This window comes from Pogona vitticeps, chromosome 2, assembly GCF_051106095.1.
Source record: "Pogona vitticeps strain Pit_001003342236 chromosome 2, PviZW2.1, whole genome shotgun sequence".
NCBI classification, from domain to species: Eukaryota; Metazoa; Chordata; class Lepidosauria; order Squamata; family Agamidae; genus Pogona; species Pogona vitticeps.
Genome location: NC_135784.1, coordinates 137,256,642 through 137,280,426, shown reverse-complemented (window position 1 = coordinate 137,280,426; position 23,785 = coordinate 137,256,642). Strand labels below are relative to the sequence as shown.

The 23,785-nt window shown below is 45.3% G+C and overlaps 1 protein-coding gene across 4 annotated transcripts; it reads right to left on the bottom strand.

The window, feature by feature from the left end:
• Nucleotides 1-158: 158 nt before the first annotated feature.
• Nucleotides 159-23,493, bottom strand: LOC140704568 (uncharacterized). Of its 4 annotated transcripts, XM_072990610.2 has the most exons (7): nucleotides 22,970-23,110; nucleotides 22,475-22,621; nucleotides 14,925-14,966; nucleotides 13,517-13,635; nucleotides 6,226-6,327; nucleotides 4,774-4,938; nucleotides 159-1,445 (listed from the first exon to the last, which is right to left on the bottom strand). In XM_072990610.2, exons 2-7 carry the CDS (start codon nucleotides 22,530-22,532, stop codon nucleotides 1,299-1,301), a joined length of 633 nt encoding a protein of 210 aa, XP_072846711.2. In that variant the 5' UTR covers nucleotides 22,533-22,621; nucleotides 22,970-23,110; the 3' UTR covers nucleotides 159-1,298. The 4 variants fall into 4 exon arrangements, with proteins under 4 accessions (XP_072846711.2, XP_072846710.2, XP_072846712.2 ...); XM_072990609.2 differs by having other exon boundaries at nucleotides 22,475-23,493; XM_072990611.2 differs by lacking the exon at nucleotides 14,925-14,966 and having other exon boundaries at nucleotides 13,517-13,638; nucleotides 22,475-23,493.
• Nucleotides 23,494-23,785: the final 292 nt, after the last annotated feature.

The window sequence follows — 23,785 nt, the reverse complement described above, 5'->3', positions numbered from 1 at the left end:
AGCCGCAACTAGAGCAGACCCACTGTATCAGTTGAACTTAAAGAGGAGTTGTCTCACCAAATCCCTGCTGATTCAGTGCACCTACTCTAGTTGAAATTTGCTACGCTAAACAACAGCTAATACGTATTCTTGACCTTTTGTGAATTCCACAGAAAGGAGTCTGGTAAACAACATGAATTTATATTGTTAAACTGGAGAGGAGACTTTGTAACTATTTCCTGATTGTTTTAGTTTCAAACAATGGCACTAAGAACATTTTGAAAGCTTTTCTCTTTTTTTTTTGTCAAATACAAAAAGACCCAAATAACAAAAATGAGATTCAAGCTTGGTAAGATTGTCCAAGTTCTGACAAACAATCAAGGAGAGGAAACAATGAGGGGAGGGAACAAAGATGGCCATCTCCACCTCCCTCCAGTCGAGTGGGTTGGAGTTGAGTTCTGAGGCACTGCATGTCTCCCTGTCTTCTAATATGGCTTGGCCCTAAACCACTGGCTTCTTGAGAATGGGACAGGAGGTGCTGGCAAAGAATCCCACTTAAATTTGCCAAGGTCCATGTTAGGGTGGGTTGATGCACTGAGCTAGAGGGCAAAATACATTCATTCTGTCTCTTGAAGCCCCAATCCCTGCTTTGTGAGGACAGCTGTAAGAAGACCAAAAGAGACAAGAGAAACATTGTCCCTGCGAGGCTTAATACTTTGAAGGCCCTCCTGACACACTCACAGAGGTACCTTTTAAATGCAGCAGCTACCTCCAGTGATGCCCTTTGGGTCGGAAGCCTTCCATTGTCTCTTTAAAGCGATAAGGGAATTGTTCTAGTGATACTGTTTAATATCGGACTTCCAGGACACCCAAGAGAGATCCCTGGAGTCTTTCTGCTTGGCTTACTGATTTCTAAGGGAAGAAGATACCCCTGAGGTAACTGACCCCAACCAAGGCAGGATTCCTCAGATCTCCAGACAGTTCCTGGTGGAAGTTCTTTCAGCCTACGAGATTTCTAGAAATACAGGAGACTATAACTTCCCGAAGTGGTTGGCTCTGTGGCTCAGTAGTGCTCAAGGCTACTTCCAGACAAACCTGGAGGTCTTCTCATTGCTGCAGCGCTAGTCGGGGCAGGCGGAGCAAACGCCGTACATGGCGGCCTTTGTGGCAGCTTTGGAGAGTCTTGCCCAGCTATGGCAGCATCTGGGGTGGGTGGGGGCAGGGAAGGTTTGGCAGACAGGACCAGAGAAACGAAACCTTGGTCCCAGACTCTGAACTGTCCACAGAGACAAGTTGGGTGTATGCACGTGACACCTTGTCTATACTGAGGTGTTTCTTTGAGTTGGGTACGTGGGTGAAGCCTGGAGCATATCTGGCAAGCTCTGTCCGGCTGACAAGGCTGAACCCACTTCCGTTCCTGATAAGGCTGCAGGATACTGCAGGGCTTGCTCATAGGGAGGCGGTAACTGGAAAAGAAGAAGAAGAAGGAGACTATTATTGATCCCTTCCCTCCTGCCGTGGGACTCTATGCAAGCATTTCTAGTGGCAATCATTATTGTACTAGCTTGTCCGCTAACCTTCCCTGGCAGCATCCCACTAGCTCAGAGTTTGTTTAAAAAAGAGTGTATCTAGGTATGTTCTAGGTGCAGAAGTCCTTGTGCAAATGTTTTGCCTAAGGAAGGAGAACTGGCACACTCCCAAGGCATTGCTATATGTTCCACTGGCTTTTTATGTACAATTCATGGTGTTGGGTTGTAACCTAGAAAGCCATGACAGGCCTGGAGGCAAGACTATCTACATCTATATATGAACCTGACTGTTAATTTATTATCATCACCGGAGACATGAAAAGCCACCCCTCAACGAGCATGGGAACTGTGCACACATCTGGGCAATGCCAGCCTTCTCCTGGGTAATCCTTCCACTCCAGAAGCACTACTCAGTTGCTTCCAACGTGAACAAAGCACCATCATCTTCAGAGGCCTCTAATGCTGAAGGTCCTCCCACCACCTTCAGAAGTCAGAGTGACAAAAGGCCTTGTTGTGATTGTAGCAATTCAACTGTGGATCTCTCATTTGAGGGAGAACAGTTCCTTTCTTATTTTGTTCCAGACAGGAAAGAAAGGAACATTTTGCTCTATTGTTCTTTCTACTCAGTGGCCAGGATCCTATTGGTGTCCACATAGGGACTGGGTAACTTACCACAGGTAATTGCCACTAACTGTAAAGTGCTGGAAAGCAATTTTGTCATGTGCCTGATCATACATCCTATTGTGTGACCTAGATGCACACCAACACTTTGCTAATTAGAAGTCATTAATAGTGGCACGTTATACAAACTATGCATACTTTTCATAATTCTGCCCACTGTAACACTGTGTTCTTCCATTTTTAATTGAAGAGCTCACTCCCCAGTTTTAATTGAATAGCATATGTATTCTTGCTGTTATGTTCTTTGTGTTTCTTGCTTTTAAGAGACACTTGAATTATATATTCATTGTACACCATACTGGGTACCTGCTGAGGGAAGGTGTTCATTATAAGTCAAATAACTGAATGTTGGCACAGAGTTGTGATGGTGCAAGTGGATATCGTACGATACCCCCAATGAAGCATTTGTGCCATCAATGGCCTGCTGCCATCAACCATGCCAAACAGTTGTACTGAGTGAGATGATGAAAATGCTAGGAGAACAGGATTCCTGTATTTCTTCCAGAGCTGTATGAGAAAGGCCATCTTTGATTGACTACAAGGACAGGAAGAGCCATACAGGCCCAAACGTCCATCATCTGCAGACCAATTCAGAAGCAGAAGACCCTTGTTCTCCTTGCCATGTGGTTGCCCTTGCATTGAGCTGAAATTCAAGGAGCCACCAGCAATGCCTCACAGATGAACTTTGGGTAACTATAGGGTGCATGTTTGCAAGGAGAATGTGCACAAAGCCCAGGACAAAGGAGGATGGGGTAGTCCCCCCCCAGAAGTGGGGAGGCTGCAACTGCCATCACCTGTAGGCAATGGGGAGGGATGAGAGAGTTGCCGTTCAGTCATATTTGCCATCCTTGAGCTATAAGTATCTGTAGGTCAAATGTAATTTTAATTGGACATTACAGAGACTAGGTATTGATCATTCTGTGTAAATAATCAAAAGCAGCTCTAGCTGATGTCTGTTTTGTTATTCTTCTTCATTAAGGTGAGCTCTTGCCTGGACAGTGATCAGATGTATACTCTCTCCCCCAGCACTTGGAAAATTACTTCTTGGCATCGCAACTTCTGCTATCCCCAAAGCAACTGGCATGGTGGCCGCACTGCTAAAAAAAGTAACCTTTCTCAGTTCCTCCCTGCACTTCCAGCTCCCTCTCCCTCCAGCCCCGGGCTCAGGCTTAGTTTTGGCTATGCAAAGATTTTCCACCTCTCTGAGCTGGGGGTGGGGGCATTCCTTTTGGAGTTTTTAATGAAGGAACTTCATGTTTGAGAAGAGCCTGCTCTACCCTTAGGAACAACCGTTCATCTTCACTGGCACAGAATCAGAATCTGAGTGCTCCAGTGACACACAGCAGCCCTCTTCTTGCCTGGGTTCCCCCAGGGTTCAGAGTCCAGGGGAAATACATCTCAGAACCGGGTTAGGAAGAAAGACTGATTAATTCCCATGTGGTGGCAGGCAGGCACTGGAACTATTCCAGGCCTGTCATGAATTCTGAGAAAACTGCAAAGACCTGAGAGCTATAAACTTTCCACATCAATTTCACCACGCACCCCTGTTTATCCACTCTGCTCTTCCCCTTATCTAAATCATGGGTTGTTAAGAGCTATCTGCAGAAAGCACTTTAAGTGTGCAATATAGATTGCAAGTGGTGCTAAGGGTGCTGCTTGCCTGCCCCTCTTATCCCTTGGAACACAAGGAGTAAGGCTCAAGGCCATCCGAAGGGCCTCCAGCAAAATCTGAATTCTCCCAAGACCTCTTTGCTTCTTTCTTCCTGACTATGATCCCAAAAAGTTTCAGAAGCCATAGAGCCATGGGGTGGGGGGGCATATCTTTGGTTCAGAGCTCTGCTCTCAGGCACAGCAGACAACCTGACTCAACATAAGGCAGCTTCTTATGTTCAATGTGAGTCAGCGTGGCTCACTTTCAACCAAGCCTGCCGAGCTCGTAGCCTTAATGTGTTGGAGGCCTGGCAACAAGAAAGAACATAGTCAAAAGAGACAGAGGGAGAGATTAAACCCCTTCAGGGAGCCAAAAATACACTTCCTTTGTATCAATTCTTGCAACTTCTAGTGGCCTACGAAAATGTCAGGATTCGCATGGCTGGATTCATCATGTGCAGCCAAAACAGACACCGGGACAACCTCAGAGGAACAACATGCCTGTGAGAATAGCCCACTCAGGGATGTTCACCCTTCTGGCAGCAGGTACCACCTACGTAGAGTTTGCGGTCCTGGGGCACGGCCATTACAAGAGCAGGCACTTGATCTGGAGGTCCTCTCCCGCCTTTTTGGGCTCCTTGCAGAAGACAGAAGTGATCTCTCCCAGAAGATACAGAATGAATCATTAACTACAAGGAATGTAAACAAGCGGCTTAGCACTGGAGTCTCCTGGAACACTGTGTTCCTTCCTCCAAGATAAAAGAAAAATAAAATAAAAGCCATTGAAAAGACAAAACAGAGTCCTACAATCCCCGTAAGGAGTCTTAAAAACAGGTCCCATAAATAAAGCCAGCCAAACTCTAAACACTTAGATAACGATATGGGTCTGTTTGGCATTTTCCAGATTCAAAGAGCTTTGCCGACAATTGCTTACTTCTTGGGGGACTTCAGCCCACAAGCCAAACCTTTCAGCAATCATCTGGTGGATCTCCCGTTGCCGGTCCTTCTTCCGCACGCTCTCATAGCTTGGCAGGCGCGGCTGCTCCCATGGAGGGAGCTGGTAACTGCCAGGGGGTCCAACGCAGAACAGTTCGTCTCCCTAAACACACAAAAAGGAACCTCATGCTGTCATTCTGCCTAGCTGCCTGGGCTCCCATGAAGCAAGAAATTTCTCCCACGGGCGTATAGCGGTGGCAGGCGATGCATCCACACACTAGGCAGGCATATTTAAGTGACAATTTGAGAAAGTTTCCTTTTTGGTGGGGCAATAAGTCCCAGAATCCCCCAGCCAATGTAGACAGGGATTGTGTGCTGGCTGGAAGACTTTGAGAGCTGCAATTCAAAAGGCAACTTCCCCAGCCTCTGCTTTAATGCACTTACGTTAGAATGCTTCTTTAGCATTTGAGTTCAGGAGCAAAACCCGTGCTCCCCGACTACCTTTTCCTCTTCAGACATGGCATAAGTGGGGCCACGCCAGCCCATGAAGCTCACCGGAATATTCCTTCCCAGGGCTCAAACTAGCTTGTAAGGCCTACCACAGGTCTCCTCAAAGGAGCTGCTGCTCTCTGCCGGAGGCACAAAATCACCAGTCCTCCAAGCTTCTCTGTGACCCGTGGATGGAATGGTGGGAATTTATTCTGAACGCCCCAGCACCTTTGGATTGGCCACTAATTGTAGTCTCTGCAGTTTGTCATTTCAAGATAAGCCAGTAGGCCCCCTCAACATTTTCAGTAACAGTTAACCACCAAGGCTGGCCTCTGCCATTAGGTAGCAAAGCAGCTGGTGATGGACTCTGGATGTAATGAAATAGCAGCAAATTTGTCATTATTACTATATTTTTACTGGGAGGGAAAGAGAGAGGCACCTGTGGAATTTTCTGCCCTCATGGATCTGGCTGGCTTTAAGTACTACGCCTAAAATCCTATTGCCTTGTATAAGGGCAATTGTGTTACCTGCTTTTCAGGCTGTCTGCTGTATGTCTTGTCTTCCTTTGGTTATACAAACCAGCATGGGATTGCTTACAAGTCTGGTTGTGCAACCAGCAGTCTGGGTACCACAGATACTGCTTATGTGGTGGCCCTTAAGATGTGGTTTTTCACAATATGATTTTCCTCTGTGGGTAGGTGGGTTAATGTGCTGCTATTATCTCAGGCAGCAGAGTATCTTGAGCTGGCCCTGCCTACCTCATAGGGTTGTTATGAGGACAAAATGGGGAAACCCTGCCCAAAGCAAACTGAGGAAGAGTGATTAAATCTATCCACCTAAGCAACTTTTTTTATGTCCTGTGGGCTTCCACAAAGTCAGTCTTTTGCCATGTTAGTCAAATGCCTTCTGCAGCCAAAGGATCCTCTTAACAAATGGCTCCTACCCTCCCACACACACACACCTGTACAGCAGGATTTTCAGTGGTGTTTGTCTCCAGGTGTTGTGCTCCAGACTGAGGCCCCACCAGTCGCTGGTTGCTGCTGAAGTAGGGAGGAGGACAATCCTAAAGGGTATTAAAGAAGCAGGGAGGGAGGGAGGCAGGGAGGGAGAGTAAGAAAGAAAATTCAGACTGAATCTTTTTCCTCTTGGGACATTCAGATTGACCACAACAAGCTAGCAAAAACAGCACATTGTAGAAAACAAAAGTTAACACATTGCCTATAAGAAGCACTGATTGTAGTGTGTGTGTGTGTTGTGTGTTTAGTCGTTTAGTCGTGTCCGACTCTTCGTGACCCCATGGACCAGAGCACGCCAGGCCCTCCTGTCTTCTACTGCCTCCCGGAGTTGTGTCAGGTTCATGTCGGTTGCTTCGCAGACACTGTCCAGCCATCTCATCCTCGGTCGTCCCCTTCTCCTCTTGCCGTCACACCTTCCTAACATCAGGGTTTTTTCCAAGGACTCTTTTCTTCTCATGAGATGGCCAAAGTACTGGAGCCTCAGCTTCAGGATCTGTCCTTCCAGTGAGCACTCAGGGTTGATTTCCTTTAGAACTGATAGGTTTGTTCTCCTTGCAGTCCAGGGGATTCTCAAGAGCCTCCTCCAGCACCACAATTCAAAGGCATCAATTCTTCGGCGGTCTGCTTTCTTTATGGTCCAGCTCTCACTTCCATACATCACGACAGGAAAAACCATAGCTTTGACTATTCGGACTTTTGTTGGCAAGGTGATGTCTCTGCTTTTCAAGATGCTGTCAAGATTTGTCATCGCTTTCCTCCCAAGAAGAAGGCGTCTTTTAATTTCGGGGCTGCTGTCTCCATCTGCAGTGATCATGGAGCCCAGGAACATAAAATTTGACACTGCCTCCATATCTTCCCCTTCTATTTCCCAGGAGGTGATGGGACCAGTGGCCATGATCTTAGTTTTTTTGATGTTGAGTTTCAGACCGTTTTTTGCACTCTCCTCTTTCACTCTCATTACAAGGTTCTTCAATTCCTCCTCACTTTCTGCCATCAGAGTGGTATCATCTGCATATCGGAGGTTGTTGATATTTCTTCCGGCAATCTTAATTCCGGCTTGGCCCTCTTCCAGTCCAGCCTTCCGCATGATGTATTCTGCATACAAGTTAAATAAGCTGGGGGACAGTATACAGCCTTGCCGTACTCCTTTCCCAATTTTGAACCACTCAGTTGTTCCATGACCAGTTCTGACTGTTGCTTCCTGTCCCACATATAGGTTTCTCAGGAGACAGATAAAGTGGTCAGGCACTCCCATTTCTTTAAGAACTTGCCATAGTTTGCTGTGGTCCACACAGTCAAAGGCTTTCGCATAGTCAATGAAGCAGAAGTAGATATTTTTCTGGAACTCTCTGGCTTTCTCCATAATCCAGCGCAAGTTAGCAATTTGGTCTCGAGTTCCTCTGCCTCTTCCGAATCCAGCTTGTACTTCTGGGAGTTCTCGGTCCACATACTGCTGTAGCCTACCTTGGAGGATTTTGAGCATAACCTTGCTAGCGTGTGAAATGAGTGCAATTGTGCGGTAGTTGGAGCATTCTTTGGCACTGCCTTTCTTTGGGATTGGGATGTAGACTGATCTTTTCCAATCCTCTGGCCACTGTTGAGTTTTCCAAACTTGTAGTGTATCCTAAGGAAAATCAATGTATCATGTTCATTTCTGGGAACCTGAGGATTTTAATTAAAATGTCCAGCAGGACAGACAGTGCTGTCTCGAAGAACAAAAAATCAACCAGAAGGAACAGGAAGATTTTATTCCTTTTCCCAGATAGAAGAATCCAATCTTTTCCCAACTCACCCATCCACACTTATGGAATAAAATTAAATTTTACTCCCATCCCCCCCCAAAAGCAACAAAAGTAAACGGGGATGCTGCGGGGGGGGGGGGGCAACAGGTCACATGGCACTGTCCACCGTCAACCCGCAGTTTCATTTACTTCTTACCCCCCATGCCACAGTGGTGAGCATTTTCTTAACCCTCCGCAACAGCACAGCCAACACTGTGGAGCAGAGTGGCAGAAGCACCCCATCTAAGGAAGCCTGGAACACAAGTCAAACTCTACCATTATAATGGGCAAAGCACAGTCCTGGGGTGGCAAGAAGCCGCACCTCAGGCTTTTTGTGGGGAGGGGTGTGCTGCCCATCCAGACTTCCCTAACCCAACCCTTGCCAAAAACTCTCCCTGGGGGTGTGGGGGGAAAACACAATGTACCTCTTCAATAGTTCAAATCAACCCCTACCACTCCATGTAATACCAAAAGAGATTGATTCTCCAAAACAGACCATTTTTGATTTCATTCTGTTTTCGGGTGGGCAGGTGTTGGATTTTTGGCAATCTGTGCAGCCCTCTACAAGATACGTATGTATTTGGCAGAAATTTGACTCCTGGCCCTACAAAATTTGCTCCACCCATGCCCTACTGTAACATGGCATTCGGGCAGACTTGAAATCAGGCATTTCAGTTCTGCACTTACTTCTCTCTCTCATCTGCATGGTGTTGGAAGTAAGGTCTTTTACAGCTTGCGGGGGGGGGGGGAAGAAAGCTATCAAATCCTCTCCACTTTCTTCCAGCCACCCTCTTGTCGAGCGATGCCTTGCAGGCCAAAGCAGAAGCACAGAGAAGCAGAGTGATGCGGCGCAGGGCCCAACATGTTTGTCGGAGTGTTACTGGTTGGGTGGGGGTGTGAAGGAAAGGAGTTTCCCCTTCCCTCCTTCAGTGGGGTCAGTCCCTGAAGCTGCATGATGAGAGATTAAAGGCAGATAAAAGGAAAGGTTTCCTCACAGGATGGAACTGGATCAGAATTCAATGCCATCGGATTTAGTGGCGGCTACCAACTATAGGGCAATCAGATATGGCAGTCGCTTCCCTATTAGCACAGCTGTACCTATTGGATCTGGCCAGCAGGACAGAAGGAGATTTTTTTGTTTTGTTTCAGATGACTTTGGAAGGATTTACCACCATTCAAAAGCCTTTCCACAAGCAGTGAAGCTCCCAAAAATTCAAATGTGGGAAAAAGAGAAGTTGATCAATTTCCCCCCCCCCCTCTCGTTGTGGGTGTGTAGCCTAAGAATTATGGCGGCCTCTGTAGCAGGGACAAAATCAAGCTGGCAACCTCTAGGAATTCCTGCTACTGATCCTTCCCTGAGATCCTGCTCTCTGCCGGATTTCTCCATGCCATGTTTCCTTTGGAGAGGAACCATTTTGATGGCAGTGCCCTAGGAACTCCTCAGCAGACACAGAGAGGAGGGACACGGCCTCAGTGTTGCCGTTATTCCCTTTGAACTCGGTGGCTCCCTGTTGAGGAAGCGTCCTGTAAAAGGGCTCAGAAGCACAAAAGGGACCACAGAAGTGGAAGCAGCAAGAACTGAGAGGACGGCAACCCCAAAACACCAAGGAGTGGGATCAATGGAATCTCTGAATCCATTCCTTCCAAAGACATAACACCACTGTATTCGCGAAGGCTGATCATTTATCCCAGGAATACGGGTCACAGAAGCCTAAGCAAAATTAAAGGATTTGTAAATGTCAGGAAAAGAACTTCTGTGGGCTCAGATCTACCTACAGGGCAATTTTTTTCTGCTGTGACAAAATTTACTCCCTCTTGGGCAACTAAAAAGAGAATGAGGAAATGAGAATTATACACATTGTCTGATCAGACACATTCTCGTGAGAAAGCACAATGGGGACCTTGAATAACTACTGAATGCCAAAGCTTTGGTTTTGCATTTCACCCTCATTTTCCTGCAATAAAGAAACAGGGCCAGTGTTTTGAGATAAGCCACCACAGGTGAAACTACCGGAAGAAGAGACACCAGATTGTTTCTGTCTTCCAGGTAATCTCCTTTACATGCAAAAATAATGAGGATCTTTGAAATCGGAACCTGACAATTTATTTATTTATTTGATTTATACCCTGCCCATCTGGTCTAAAAGTCTAATTTAGAAGGGAAGTTGCAAACAAGCATGAAATAAATGCTTGCAGACCTCTCTGACATGGGCTCTTGATTCACATGGCCCTGAGACTGGCCAGGCTGATCCACACAGGGGCGCTATGAATCACCTGCAGTGGTGGAATTCCTCCTCTGGGACTCTTTCCCAGTTGGATTCCCAGAGATTACTGCCCCTTATCTCCAAGATGGGGAAAACTTTGGAAGGTGTTCTAGCCTGTGACTTCACAGAGGAGGGAATTACCATTTTATCTTACAAAACACTTCCACCATCCTCAAAAATCACAGTAGAAAACATGAAGGGACTCTATACATGGACAGAGGCAATTAATGGTCAAGGTCCAGCAAGGAAAATGGGATTTAGATAACCTGGCATTATGTGATAAACAGCAGCCAGACCAAAGAGTCTAAAATTTTTATTAAAGGAAAGTAAAAATTCAAAAGAACAGAAGAGGCAGAAGGTGACATTTGGTAGAGTGAGGGGTGTTTTGGATTGCAAACATAACAGGGAAGTTACATATTAAGAAAAAGGCTATGCTCTATCCATTAAGCAAGCTTTCTAGGCACACACATAAATAAGTTAATCTGCCATGAGACAAAGCTCACGATGGTTTAAAATCTTACTTTATCTCTCAAGACTTCTATTCCGAGACATGTCTGTTTGTACGCCTCCCTTCTGTCTCTCTCTCTTCACTCCCTTTTATTCCCTATCCTAAGCCTCTTCCTTAAGTCATCCCCCACCTCCACCCCTGGAAACCTTTGTTCCAGGGATCAAAGAGGTTTCACCTGTGAATTTAGGAACATGTATCTGAGCCAGTAACCCTTTGAAGTGCAAGGTGTCAATTGTTTTCTAAAAGAAGTCAATTGTAGCTAATGCACTTCCTTCACTTGCCTGTTTCAGCTGGATTAGCATATCACAAAGAATGGACCAGCAAACTGGGCATTTACCCTAATCCCTTTGAAGCCAGTTCTCCCTTCCATTCACGTGAAAGAATAAAAAGTTAATTCAAATTGCTATATTTCATATATGAGTCAAATTTATATTGAGATGCCCCCTTGTCTCATGACACCTGCTGCCATTCAAAGCTGCTATATATGGTGACAATAATAATGCCTCTTGCACAGTAAACATTGCCTGTGCGGGGTGTATGTGTGTCTGTCAGGACCATAGCACAGATATAAATGGATGACTGCCTCATGTCTTTTTCTGATCCCACTTAACAGGAAACAAACAAGGAAGGAAGAATCAACTTTCTTTGCCACCCCCTTTCTGTTATACAAAATGGCAAGCCGAATCCTTAAGATATGGAATATCCCTCGTGGCCACCTTCTGTAGCTCTGCTCTATGAGCCATAAAAAGGGGATCAGGCCTGAAGACAAAATGTGTGAAAACCAGCCTGGGCTCCTCCTGCCCTTTCAGGAGGCAAAGCTTTTCACAGGAAGGAGACAAGCCTGCCAATACTTTTCAGAGAGGTCGCCGTGTCGGATGTTCGCAGCAACAACAAATGAACAAACAATAGACCTGAGGCACGTTAAAGATTCACTTATCTTGTCTAGTGTGAGCTTCGGCAGACTATGGTTTCAGTTGAAGCTGCTTTTCAAAGGAGAAGAACAGCAACTAGTGGAAACAGCTGGCACCTCTAGTGCAGGGGCAGGTTAGGGCTGTCTGTGTGTTTTCCCACTGAAAGCTAGTCTTTGCCTTTGATAGCTACTCGGGGTGCAGGGAGTCACCAGGAGAAGATTTTTCCATCCCTTTAGCTCCGTCCCAACATCTGCAATATTTTGGACCCATTGTTTTCCCAGCCTTGGGTAACCCAGGTGTTTTGGGACCAATTCCCAGATACCTTCACTGCCAGCTGTGCTGGCCAGGGGAAGTGGCAGTCCAAGAACCCTAGGTTGGGAACCATTGTTTTAGACATTTTCCCCACATTTCCACATGCCTATAGTTGTTAAGACCACCTGAGGTATGGCATAATTTGTTTTTTAAATGTTGGCATAGTTCTCCCTCTTGGCACACCCAAGAAAGCAAGAAGAGATTGGCTTCCTGACACCACCTGGCCATCAGTAGAGCAGCATCATGAAAGAAGGGTGGCAAGTGGGGGGACAAAGGGCCATTTTTGTGCACCAGGACATGGAAGACAAAACAAAAAGGATCCTTGCATGTAATCTGGAAAGGAACTGAACGGCAGTTTTCTGACGGAGGACACAAAGGCCTTCTTGTGAAGCTCAGACACGGAGCTGAGAATAGGATTAGGGTTAGGGTTAGTCTTTCAAGTATGGAAAATAAAAACGCACACTATCCCTTGCTAAAGAGAACTATGAGCATTCGTCTATAGAGTCATCGCTCTATACTGACCAAAGGTGGATCTTCTGACTATCTAACACAGGAACAGGCCTGGGATGTAGGCCCGGGGACTGCCATGAAGTGGCCCACCTTTATTCTAGCTGCTCTGCTTATCCAGTTGATGGAAAACAAATATCACTCCTAAGAAAGTGTGGGTGGGTGGGTGAGTGAGAGGGAAGGAGGGAGGGAGGGAAGGGGAAAAAGAAAGGGAGAAAGTTCTCTCTTTGGCTGTCCCCAATCGTGAGCGGCGGAAAGCATAATACTGGTTGCTGGGATACCAGCCATCAAGAGTGGCATTGTCTGTATTTAACCCTGCCATACAGTAGCAAGTCCTGCTGTGTTTCTTCCCTGCAAAAGAGGGAGGGAGGCTTGGTGCTGAAAGAGCCTGCCCCGGAGTAAGGGAGAGGTGCCGTGCTCTTTGGCACAGAGGGAGTCCCTCATTGCCCCAGCGACATGAGTCACGCGGAGCGTATTACCTTCTCCTGCTCTCCCAGTTCTACAATGCGCCTCCTCCCCACACATGCAGCCACAGTACAATCCCCGCTCAAAGGCCCGGCAATTTGGGAACGGCTCAGGTGAAAGGGCTTTGTTTGTGGACAAAAGTGGGAAGCAAGCAGGGGGGCTTAGAAATCCCTCAGCGCCCAGCACTGAAATCCAGCAGGGGAGGACTGCAAATAGACCTTGAGTGGCTGCTACCCATCTAGGAGAAAAGGAGGGGGGGGAATACAACCCGAGGCTGTTCTGTGCAAATGGAGAGATCTTGGCTGTGCAAAGCTCCTTTGCAAAAGACGGAGTAGGGTGCCCAGTGTTCCGCTCAGCGCACGCATGGCACAAAGAAAACAGCCCTTTATCCTGGGTCCCAACGGTGGGCGAGTGAGTGAGTGGATTAGGAAACCTGGTGGGCAAGGGAGTTGGACAAAACGGCCGGGAGAGGCGAATGCGGTACTCACATATTGACTGGGATTCTGGAAGAAACGGCAAGAGCACAGAAACTGGCAGCACAGAGGGTCCCGGTGGTACAAAAGCAGCAGCAGCACCAAAATGGCCACGATGAACACTGAAGAAGAAACTGCTGCCAAAGAACAGAAAAGAGAAATAACAGCTGAGGATACCGCACAGCTCCAGAATGGCCTCCAGCTTCAGTATCTGAGCTGACAGCTCCAGACAACGTCTACCTGACAGCAGCCTTTCCCAAACCAGTGCTCTTCAGATAGACTGTGCTGCAACTCCATCCTCCTTTAGCCTGCATGGCAGGTTTCATGGAGAGACGGGAGTTAATAGTCCAACCTACCTGAAGAATGCTGGGTTGGGGAAGACTCTCTCTGTACAAAGCAATTCAATGGGAGCCTAAAACCAAAAAGATCAGGAAAGAAGGACAGGGCCGACATTACAGTATGATATAATTCTGTTCATCAAGAGCTGGGAGCCCTGGTGCAGGGAATTAGCAGAGCTACTACAGAATTATGTGTTTCAAGACTGGATCTCTGCATGAGGGTCAAAATGGCCCTACAGAAAACAGAATTATGAAAAGCCATCTGTCCGTCATGACTGTTCCAACCTTTCCTAATCAGTATTCTAGCCTTGACAAAAAGGAGTCTGAGTAAAATTCCAATTTTGAAAAAACAAGTTTTCAGTCAAATTCAAACACATAATGCTAATACATATAATTTCCTCTCAATGCAATAGTCAATGCAACTACCTAAGCCAGTGGTTTCCAAACTTTTGAGTTGCGACCCCCTTTTATAATAGCCAAATAACTGACAACACCCACCACCACATTTTCATCAAAAGGCCTTTTTAACAGAGTGAAGTCATCTTGTCTTCAGAAAGCAGAAACTTCTCATACATATACATACACACTAACTTTAATTTCAGGCTCTGAAAGGTCAAGGAAGAAATTATTGAACCAGGGCTACAACACATAAGGCAACCTGTGAGCCCTCAGAAAACACATTACAGCCCCTTTGGAGGTCAGGACCCCCCAGGTGGGAAACACTAGTCAAGGTTCAGGGGCTTTACATCACCGCATTCTTGCACTACTCAATATGCGCCATGAGGAGAGAAAGAATTCTTTCATCAGCAGAAAGTGGTACAGAGGAGTTTGCTTGGCTGCCTAGGGCAAATAAAAGCTGTCTCTGGTTGATTAGACAGGGAAACCTATGTAAACGGGGGAAGAGGAATGACTCTTTAAAAGGCCATCAATATGCCATAAATATTGATAGGGCAATTACACCCATGGACTCATGGACCCGTTTGGGAGGCTGTGTCAGAGCAACCTATGTTATCAAGTGGTGAGTAAAAAGTGAGTGTCCAAGCGTGGAAACAGATATATTAAAATGAAGATAAATACAGACATACTGGAAAATAAAGACGATATGATGTCCTTGAATGACCGTGCCCCTGTATATTCAGGAATACACAAACGTCAGAGTTACACAAAGGCTCTATTTTGTCACTGATATTCAGGACTACTCACCATGCATAAAGGGGGGAACAACAGCCCCACACCCGCCACTGTCAGCTCCATTCCTTGAATGCATGGAGGTTAATTTCCTCAGGTTCTGGTCCACGTGGAGAGCCAATAGCTGAGGCTCGTCCTCTCAGAACTCCTCTGTCTCTGGGCAACGAAACCAGAGGCAAAAGGAGAGCAAGGCTGGAGTACTCCCCATGCTTACGCAAGGAGTTATCCCCAAATGTTAATGAACGAATACTCTTCATTGGACAGAATGGAAAGATATTTCCTGTAAGCAGACACCAGCTTTATAATTCTGTTTCATATTAAGTTCCTGACAGGAGTGTGGGCTCTTTTTCCTTTGTAAAGTGTTATGGACTTCACCAGTACTCGCTAGCTAGGTAAATGCAATAATCAGTGTCTTCAGTTAGCAAAGCAAATGCCTTTATTTGTCAGGAGGCAACAGCTGAGAAGCAAGACAAGAACAGACATTTGGTTAAAGTTACCAGATCTTGGGCATTCACCCTGAACTTCACATTTTAGGGTTCATTCTAAGTCTCAGGCTTTGTCCCTGAAATCTCTGGGAAAGGGCTGCTACTCACCGATTTGGGGGTCACCCTAACATGAAGGCACACCCAGAGGTGTACAGGTAGACGCAGACTGACTTTTGTTCCTTGCTCAGGTTCAGACACGTGTGCTCCTTTTCCACTCCGTATGCTGTCAGTCTGCAGGTGTCTCCCAACAGGCAGACCCCTTGTAACACAACCCCACTGGCTTTTTTGCTCAGCATTGTTTGTCTCCCGTGTGTGTCACACATACAACATTTTGCAACTGATGCCTATGACATCATAAAAACATTTCCTCTTGAGATCACAAGAGGCCTGAAAAATCAGGGAAGGGGTGTGTGTGTGTGTGTGTGATACACATTTGGCAATCCTGCCTGTCAGCCAATCTTCAGATACCAGGTTGTTTAAACAGCCTGGGAAGAAAAAGTTTCTCTTCCACTATTATTCAGTGGAAAGCTATTAGGAATGCTATATAGAGGTAAGCAGGTACCGGAGACCAGCACCTTCAGGTAATGAGCTACTTTTAAATATAAGACTTGTTATCATGATACGGTACCTACATTTCCTGATATCCTTGCTCCACTTTGTTGGCTGTTTTGAGGCAGAGGTATTGGAACAAAGCCTCATACCCCCATCACCATATACCTTGCTGAGAAGGTAGAGCCAATGTGGAAAATGGGACAGAATACATAGGTGACAAAAGACAAAAGTACTTTCCATGACCTTCCAGAAATATTTTGCAGCCTCAGAAACAAAATGGCTCCCACTTCCATTCTACCCACAGCAGCCAAAATCTTACTTGTGCACTGGTTAACAGGATATTATCTTCCTCTCAGAGGGTAGAAAGACTTGCTTACAGGGTGCAAGGCAGGCTATATGGCATACGTACCACTGTCCTCTCGGAAGGTGGTTCTCAGTCTTTGGCCTGCCAGATATTCTCAGGCTACAACCCCGAGAATCCCTCACCACTGGCCTTGCTGGCTGGGACTTCAAGGAGCTGAAACCCAACAACATCTGGAGGACCAAAGGTTGACAACCAATACCCTAAGACAGAGGAATGGCTGCAGAAGGCAGGCTTGGTCACAAGTGGGAGGTGGCCTCTGGCATACGCCGCAGCATAGGCCTCGCCCTTTCTCGTGGTTGGACCTGGCCTGATGTTTCCACAAAGGACTTACATTTCTCCTTCAGGAACCAAGGATTACTATATGCTTTATTTTAAAATCTTACATGAATTTGTCAATTGGTAAATTACCAGGCATACAGCATAGTTTCTTGTAGATGTGGCCTGTCTGCCTGTCTGCATGCTGTGCCCACAGTGGCAAACACGTGGCCCTATGCGAAGCCCCTAAGCAGAATATAAACACAACATTGTGTTCCTGCTTCCCAGCCCTGGTATTCAGAGGTACAGTCTCTCCGCACCTGGAGGTGATATAAAGCCATCATGACTATATAAAGCCTTATCCTGCACCGATAAGCCTTGGGCTCCATTTGCTTTAATTTCTGGATAGCGCCTTATCTTATGACAGCTTTTCTTGAAGGTACCTTGCTCTCTGCTTGCAGCATAATCGGACCTGAGTGATCCCAAGTAACCTGTTACTGACACAGGGTGGCTTTCCTGTAGCTATTATTAGTTTCTCATCCTTTTGCCCAGACAATACCAGGAGTCCCTCAGTGGCCTTGGCTGCACCATTCTGATTATCCAAACTTAGCCCTGTGGACAACCCTAACATCTCAACCCCTGGGATTTTTTTTAACATGTTCATGACACGGAGCCCCCACTTGTAGCCAACAGTGGTAAAACTTATATAGACATTCCCCATTCCAAATGGAGCACGGCCTTTGCCAGGCCATTCTCTGCAGGTGGCCAACTTTTCCGAGAACATTCCTTATCCTAAACCCAAAATGTCCTCTGTCATTCCCTCCACTTACGTCCTTCATTCCAAACTGAATGGTATTCTTAGAATTCATTATCATCTAATATCAAATTCAGTGCTTTGCTTACATCTTTGGTTTCCCTTTTTCTCCTTTTAAACTCACACCAGTTAAAAAAGCCTTTCCTCCTCCAGGTTTTCCCCTGAGCAATTTCCTCTCTCTTTTTAAAATCCCTGCTGATTCGCCCCTATCTTTTGTATTCCATATTCCTAGAATTCGAACCCGTGGGCAGAGCCTCTCTTTTACTGTTCTCTGGTGGCAAGAGTTAAGCATTTCACAAATAATTGACTGAGGCTGGCAAAATACTGTAACTAGCAAAATTCATTAAAAACGTCAGCTGGTCAACCTTTGTAAAACACACGTAAGACTTTGGCTTTCCTCCTTATGAGCTTGCCATTACCCGCATGCTTATTTTAGAGCAGGTCTATTGGCTTGAATAGTCCTGGGATCAATCCATCTGAGCATATGACCACAATCTCTTAAAATTCACCGGTCTTAATTGTGCCTTTAGAGTTCTCCCCTTGCCCCCACCACCTTATCACATGGCAAATTTTAAAATATATATTGGACGGAGAGGAAGGGAACTTTAGAGCTTCTTCACCTTTGCATTCTGCTTCTGATCCAAAACAGTGATGCACATGATTACTCTGAAGCAAAAAAAATTTAGGGATCTTAGCTGCAAACTACAAGCTTAATGAGTGCAGCATGTCATGTAGCCCTCAGGTTTCTGCCATCTGTGAACCAAAGTGGTAATATTTCTCTCCTCTCACAAAAATCTTTACTGTTAACTATAATCTGTGTATTTCTTGAAAATTCATTGAAAGGTACAAATGCCACTAGCTTCTTCTTTGTATGTGTCAGAAGCACCATGGTACAATTAATAAATATATCAGATTAATTTCTCCCAATAACAGGCAAGATCAAGAACATTTGGGGGCAGCTAGCACCAAATCTTGTATAATACCTGTTGAGGGACATAGAGGCCATTGACGTAGGTGTGAAGTTGCCCCTTGTTCTCTGCATGTACGAAGAACTGTCAATGGGGGGGGGGGGAAGAGATAGGGAGCTTCCCCAAAGAATGCAAACCCCCTTCAGGTGTCCCCAGGGCAATGGCACCACCTGTCAGCTGGTCCTTCCATTCCAGAAGCACTGTGAGGTAACTCACTGAAGAAACATCACTGAATAAGAGCCTATATTATCAGAGAAAGTCCTCAAAAACTGCTACTTTACTTCAGATTGGTATAAACATCAGGGCGTTGTCTTAATTTTTTTTTTTTTAGCCAATGTTATTAGAAGCAGGAAACTCAGATGCTTGAACGTGTTCTGTAAACTAGAGAGTTGTTTTTTAAAAGCTTGTACCTCTTCATGATGGAATTATTTTATTAGGTTTGTTTTTAAAAGCATCTTGGCTTCAGCACGTTGATCATAATACAGAGAAGGTTAATCTATGAGTTTCTACAGTGGATGCTGATGGAACAATCTAGTTAGTAGACTGAAAATCTTTCTACTGTATGATATTAACAGAACTGGAAGAACACGCTTCTCACCAGAGCTGAACTTGAAGGGCTTCTTTTTCTTTGCTTTTTAAAAACATCCACCTATCTGATGTTGATCTGGGAAACCAGATTTCCCAGTACTAAGTATATATAACAAGAAATGATAGGGAAGAAAATACAAGCGTCAAACTGTATAAAAAAAATTTATTATGATGATTTTAAGAACATGTTAAATAAACAATTGCTTGACAAGATGGAAAACAGGGCCAAAATGGATAATATTAATCCCTACAGAGAGAAATGCAAAATTCTGCACTGCAAGTAGAAGGAGGGGAAATAACACGAATACAGAATGGGCTATGCCTGGCTTGATAGTAATATATGTGAAAGGAACGCAGGGCAGGAATAGCCAAAGTGCAGCCATCCATGTGTTGATGGTTTGCAACTCCCTGCTTTCTCACCATGGGCAGTGGTGGCTGGGGCAACTGGGAGTGGCCTTCAGAAACTGTGGTTCTCAAACAGGTCCCCAAATGTTCTTCTCAGAAGTCTTCACCACTTGCTCTGCTGGCCAGGATTTCTGGGAGTTGCAGTTCAAGAACATCCGGGGGGGGGGCAGTTTGAGAATCACTGATCTAGAGAAGACTGCATTTTGCCATTCCTGAGGTAGGGGTGTGAACAGAACACAACCTGAACGTGAGGCAAGAGTAATGCAGTGGTTTAAAATAGCCAATGCAATTCTAATCTGCATCAACAGAAATGAAAACACCTCCCTGTTCTGCTTCAGTTGCACTTTACCTGGAGTCCTACATCTAATTCCAGACATGGACGTTTAAGAAAAATTATCAGCAAGCCACCGTGTCCACAGGATGGCAACCAAGGTTACAGAAGGCCAAGAAGACTAAGCCCTATGAAGAAATGTTAAAAGAGTTGGGTAGTTTAACTTGGAGGAGAAGGTATTAAGAGGCGATATGATTGCCATCTCCACATCTTTAAGTGTCTGTCACACAGATGATGGAGCAATTAGGTTTTCTGTTGTTGTCGCTACAAAAGTTCAATGAATAGAAAGAACAAGGAACAAATGATTTAAAATAAAGATTAGGAAGAACTTCCAAATGAAAAACACTGTTCAGTGTCAGAGCAGACTTTAAAGGGTTTTTTTTGTTTTGCTTTTTTAAAGCAGAGGCTTGACTCCCTAGGGTTTCTAGGGCAGTGGACTGGCTACTTTGATAAAGGGTTGGACTAACTGAGACTCTTTTCAATCCCATGGTTCTGCTCATACATAGAAAGGTTTTGTTTTGTTTTACCATTATGATTTCCAGAACTCACAATATGGACCCCAAGACCCCAGCTTTTTCTTTGAATAAGAAAGGTTCTGAGTTCAAACATAAGTGAGAATTTGTTTTGTAGATGCATTTGAACTGTGAAACCCTCTGCCCTGGGAAATTATCCCATACCATGGATAACAATCCTTTCCTGCTTTTTGTAAACATGTGTTTTAGTTGGCATTAATAGGTTCTTTTTATTTGATATTTTAATCCATGAAATGTCTGTATTTCATGTTTACCTTACAGATTTTTAAACCATGTTCTTGACTGATATTGATATTGTTTTAGAATTCTGGGAGCTGATTTTCTGGGCCATCTTTGTGTAGAAAGGCAAAAACAAAATAAAAATTAAAATTAAAAATGACAAAAATGCTGTGGCACTTTACAGACTAACTGCTATATTTAAACATAAGATTTCATGGACATGTTTACCTCCTCAGACATCTCTCAGAACCTCAGAACCCATCGTCCTCAGTGAACTTGTCTATGAAAGCTCACATTAAAATGCATCAGTTAGTCTTTAAGGTGTTTTTGTATTCTTTATTTTTTAAAAATCTTGTTTTTGCCAGTTTCGCTAGCGCAGACTACTAACATGGCTATCTCTTCTAAAACTACAACTCTGAGTGGAAAGGTGAATAATAAAAAGACTGCAATTGAAAATGTCCTTTTCTAGAATCTGCTGTACTTTCTTCATGAAAAAGCTGGTGCAATATTCTCCATTAGAGGTGTCTGTGAAGAGACTAGAAAATCATGACAAATTGACACTTTTATATTTGCTGTCAGATGACACTGGCTGTCAGGTATCAAAGAGTACTACCACTATCACCCTATTAAATTCAAAGGTTGTTCAATAAAATACAATCTGATCCTTTTTATCATACTCATATTTCCCTGAAAAACAGTAGGCACAACAATAATACAAATGGAGATGGGAAATGATAACAGCCAGTTGAGACACTCTATGGTTAATGGTTCCAGAGCTCTCTTCCAGTCCTAGGTGTTTGTTGTTGGTGTTTAGTCATTAAGTTGCATCCGACTCTTCCCGACCCCACGGACCAGAGCACGCCCTCCTGTCTTTCACTGCCTCCCGGAGTTTGCTCAAATTCATGTTGTCCTAGGTAGTATAATGTTTATGATAATTTCTCCTTCTCGGAAATCTCTTTTTATTCATATTAGTTAAATGATATGTATTTATTGACATGCAAGTGTTCAAGAGTGTGAGTTTCATAGATATGTTCATCAGGCAAATCAGTTCTCCTGCTTTCTGGAGCTTACATAGTTCTGTCCCAAACTAAACATATCCAGTACCATCCCATCTATACTTCTGTCTGCTCAACCTCTTTTCTTCTTCTCAAAGAAACTGCAGAAAAGAAGTTACAGAAATTAAGAGACACATAAACAGGATTCCATTTTCTCTGATTAACTGCCCGCTACCTCTCTATGCTCTCTAAAGGAACTGAGAGGGATTTGTGATAGGGAGCCAACCATTTTGCAGTCTACAGCGTCCCAACTCCAGTAAGTCCCCAAATTGTCCTTCGCAACCCATGAACGAGAGGGATTGTGGGCTCAACATGGATGAGGAACCCAACAAAGAGAGAAGGTGCCAACCCTCCCAACTAGGAGCACAGAAAGCTCCAATATAAACCTGAACCATTCTCAGTAGGAAGCACAGCAATCACCCCATACATGCCACACATAAAAATAGGTACAGTGTGCAAATACTGTATACGGAAATGTGCAGTTGTTCCAGGAGTCAACACTGGACACGATTCTGCCCCAGTGTCAGTAGACAATAATGTCTGGAGTATTTGGCTTTCTCATTTTGTTTAGGGAAACCTGCAGCATTTCCACCCTGTACAGCCTAGACACATAAAACAAGAAGTGTTGTAAGATGGGGCCTCTGCAAACATAGTTCAGGGTGAGTGGGAGGCAGGGGATGACATTTTCTACACAAGTATTCCAAAAGAGGACTTTTGGCCTCACCAGGACAGTCTCTCTCTCTCTCTCTCTCTCTCTCTCTCTCTCTCTCTCTCTCTCTCTCTCTCTCTCTCACACACACACACACACACACACACACACACACACACACACACACACCACCCAATTTGAGAAGTCAAGAAAGGCATGCAGTACTCACTGGTAGCTATGATAATGGCCACCACATTACTGTCCATGGGAACAGTGCTAGTAGGCATGTGTGTCTGAACCTCACTTGGCTGAGTCTTCTCCAGCAGCGTCTCCCTGGGGTGCTCTTCCGAAGTGGTGGCCCCACATGTAGGAACACCTGTGGGGCAGAGGCAACTCACCAGTCTCTTACAATCAATGCCCTCCTTCTGGTTCTGTCAGCATTTCTCCCACATTGGCCTTCATCCAGTCCCCTCTAGTTTCTCCTCACTTCTCTCCCGTTCCTTAATTTTATCCTGGGGCAAATTCTACTGAGGAATGGATGTCCTTTCCTCCTACTTTGCCAGGGGTTTGGTCTCTTCCTCCCTTGATCTTCCCAAGTAAATAGTTTTTTTTTAAACTTTTTCAGGTCACTCTTCCGTCTGCGGAATGTTTGGGGCAGCAGATCCCGAGTTCTCCTTTCCTACCAGAACTAGCCCAAATCGCCTCCGGAATAAAAAGAGGCTACCTTCTCTTCTCCCTTGCAATGGGCAAGGTGTCCCAAAAGGTGCCCGAAGAAGTTGGCTTGGAATTTTCTTTAGTCTTGCTCCGGATCCTCTCCTCCTTCCGAAGGAAAACTGCCCTGGGTTTTATTCGGCTTGGACTTTGGTCTCCACTCTCCATAGGATCCGTTCTTTACAATTTAAAATTACCCGGTTCTGATCAAATGCAGTTGGTTCCCTTCGACCGAAGCCTCTTCAAACGCATTTTTTTAAGAAACCTCCTGGGCCTGGCCAGCTTCATCCGGCATCCTCAGCCCAGCCATGTTTCCAGCGCCTGTAAATCTCGACAAAGGTGGTTCAGAGTGCAATGTTCACCGGAGGTTGGAATCTCAGAGCCGAGATCAGGCCAGACTAAACGAAAGGAGAGAGAGAGAGAAAAAAAAACAACCCTACCAACCCTCTGCTTGGATTCTGGAAAGCACGGCTCCCGCGCCAACCTCACGGGGAGATCTTTGCACTCTCGCCTTCCTGCGCCTATCACCCGGGCGCCGCTCCTGATTGGTCAACGGCTCAACGCTCTAGGTTCCGATTGGTTCAAAGTGAGAAGTGCTACATTCTCCGGATGGAAGATTGTGTCGGCGGTCGCCATGGAAACTGTGCACGTGGGGAGAGAAGACGGGCGACGGATGCTTTCTCTCTCTCTCGACTCCTCCAGCGTTCCATTATCAATTGCATTTTCTGGGGCATCGTAATCGTTGGCCCCAACTATCCTGCCCCCGCTTCGGTTTATTGGCTCTCGGCTACCCCAGCAACAAAACCACGCAAGTCAAGGCAAACATCTT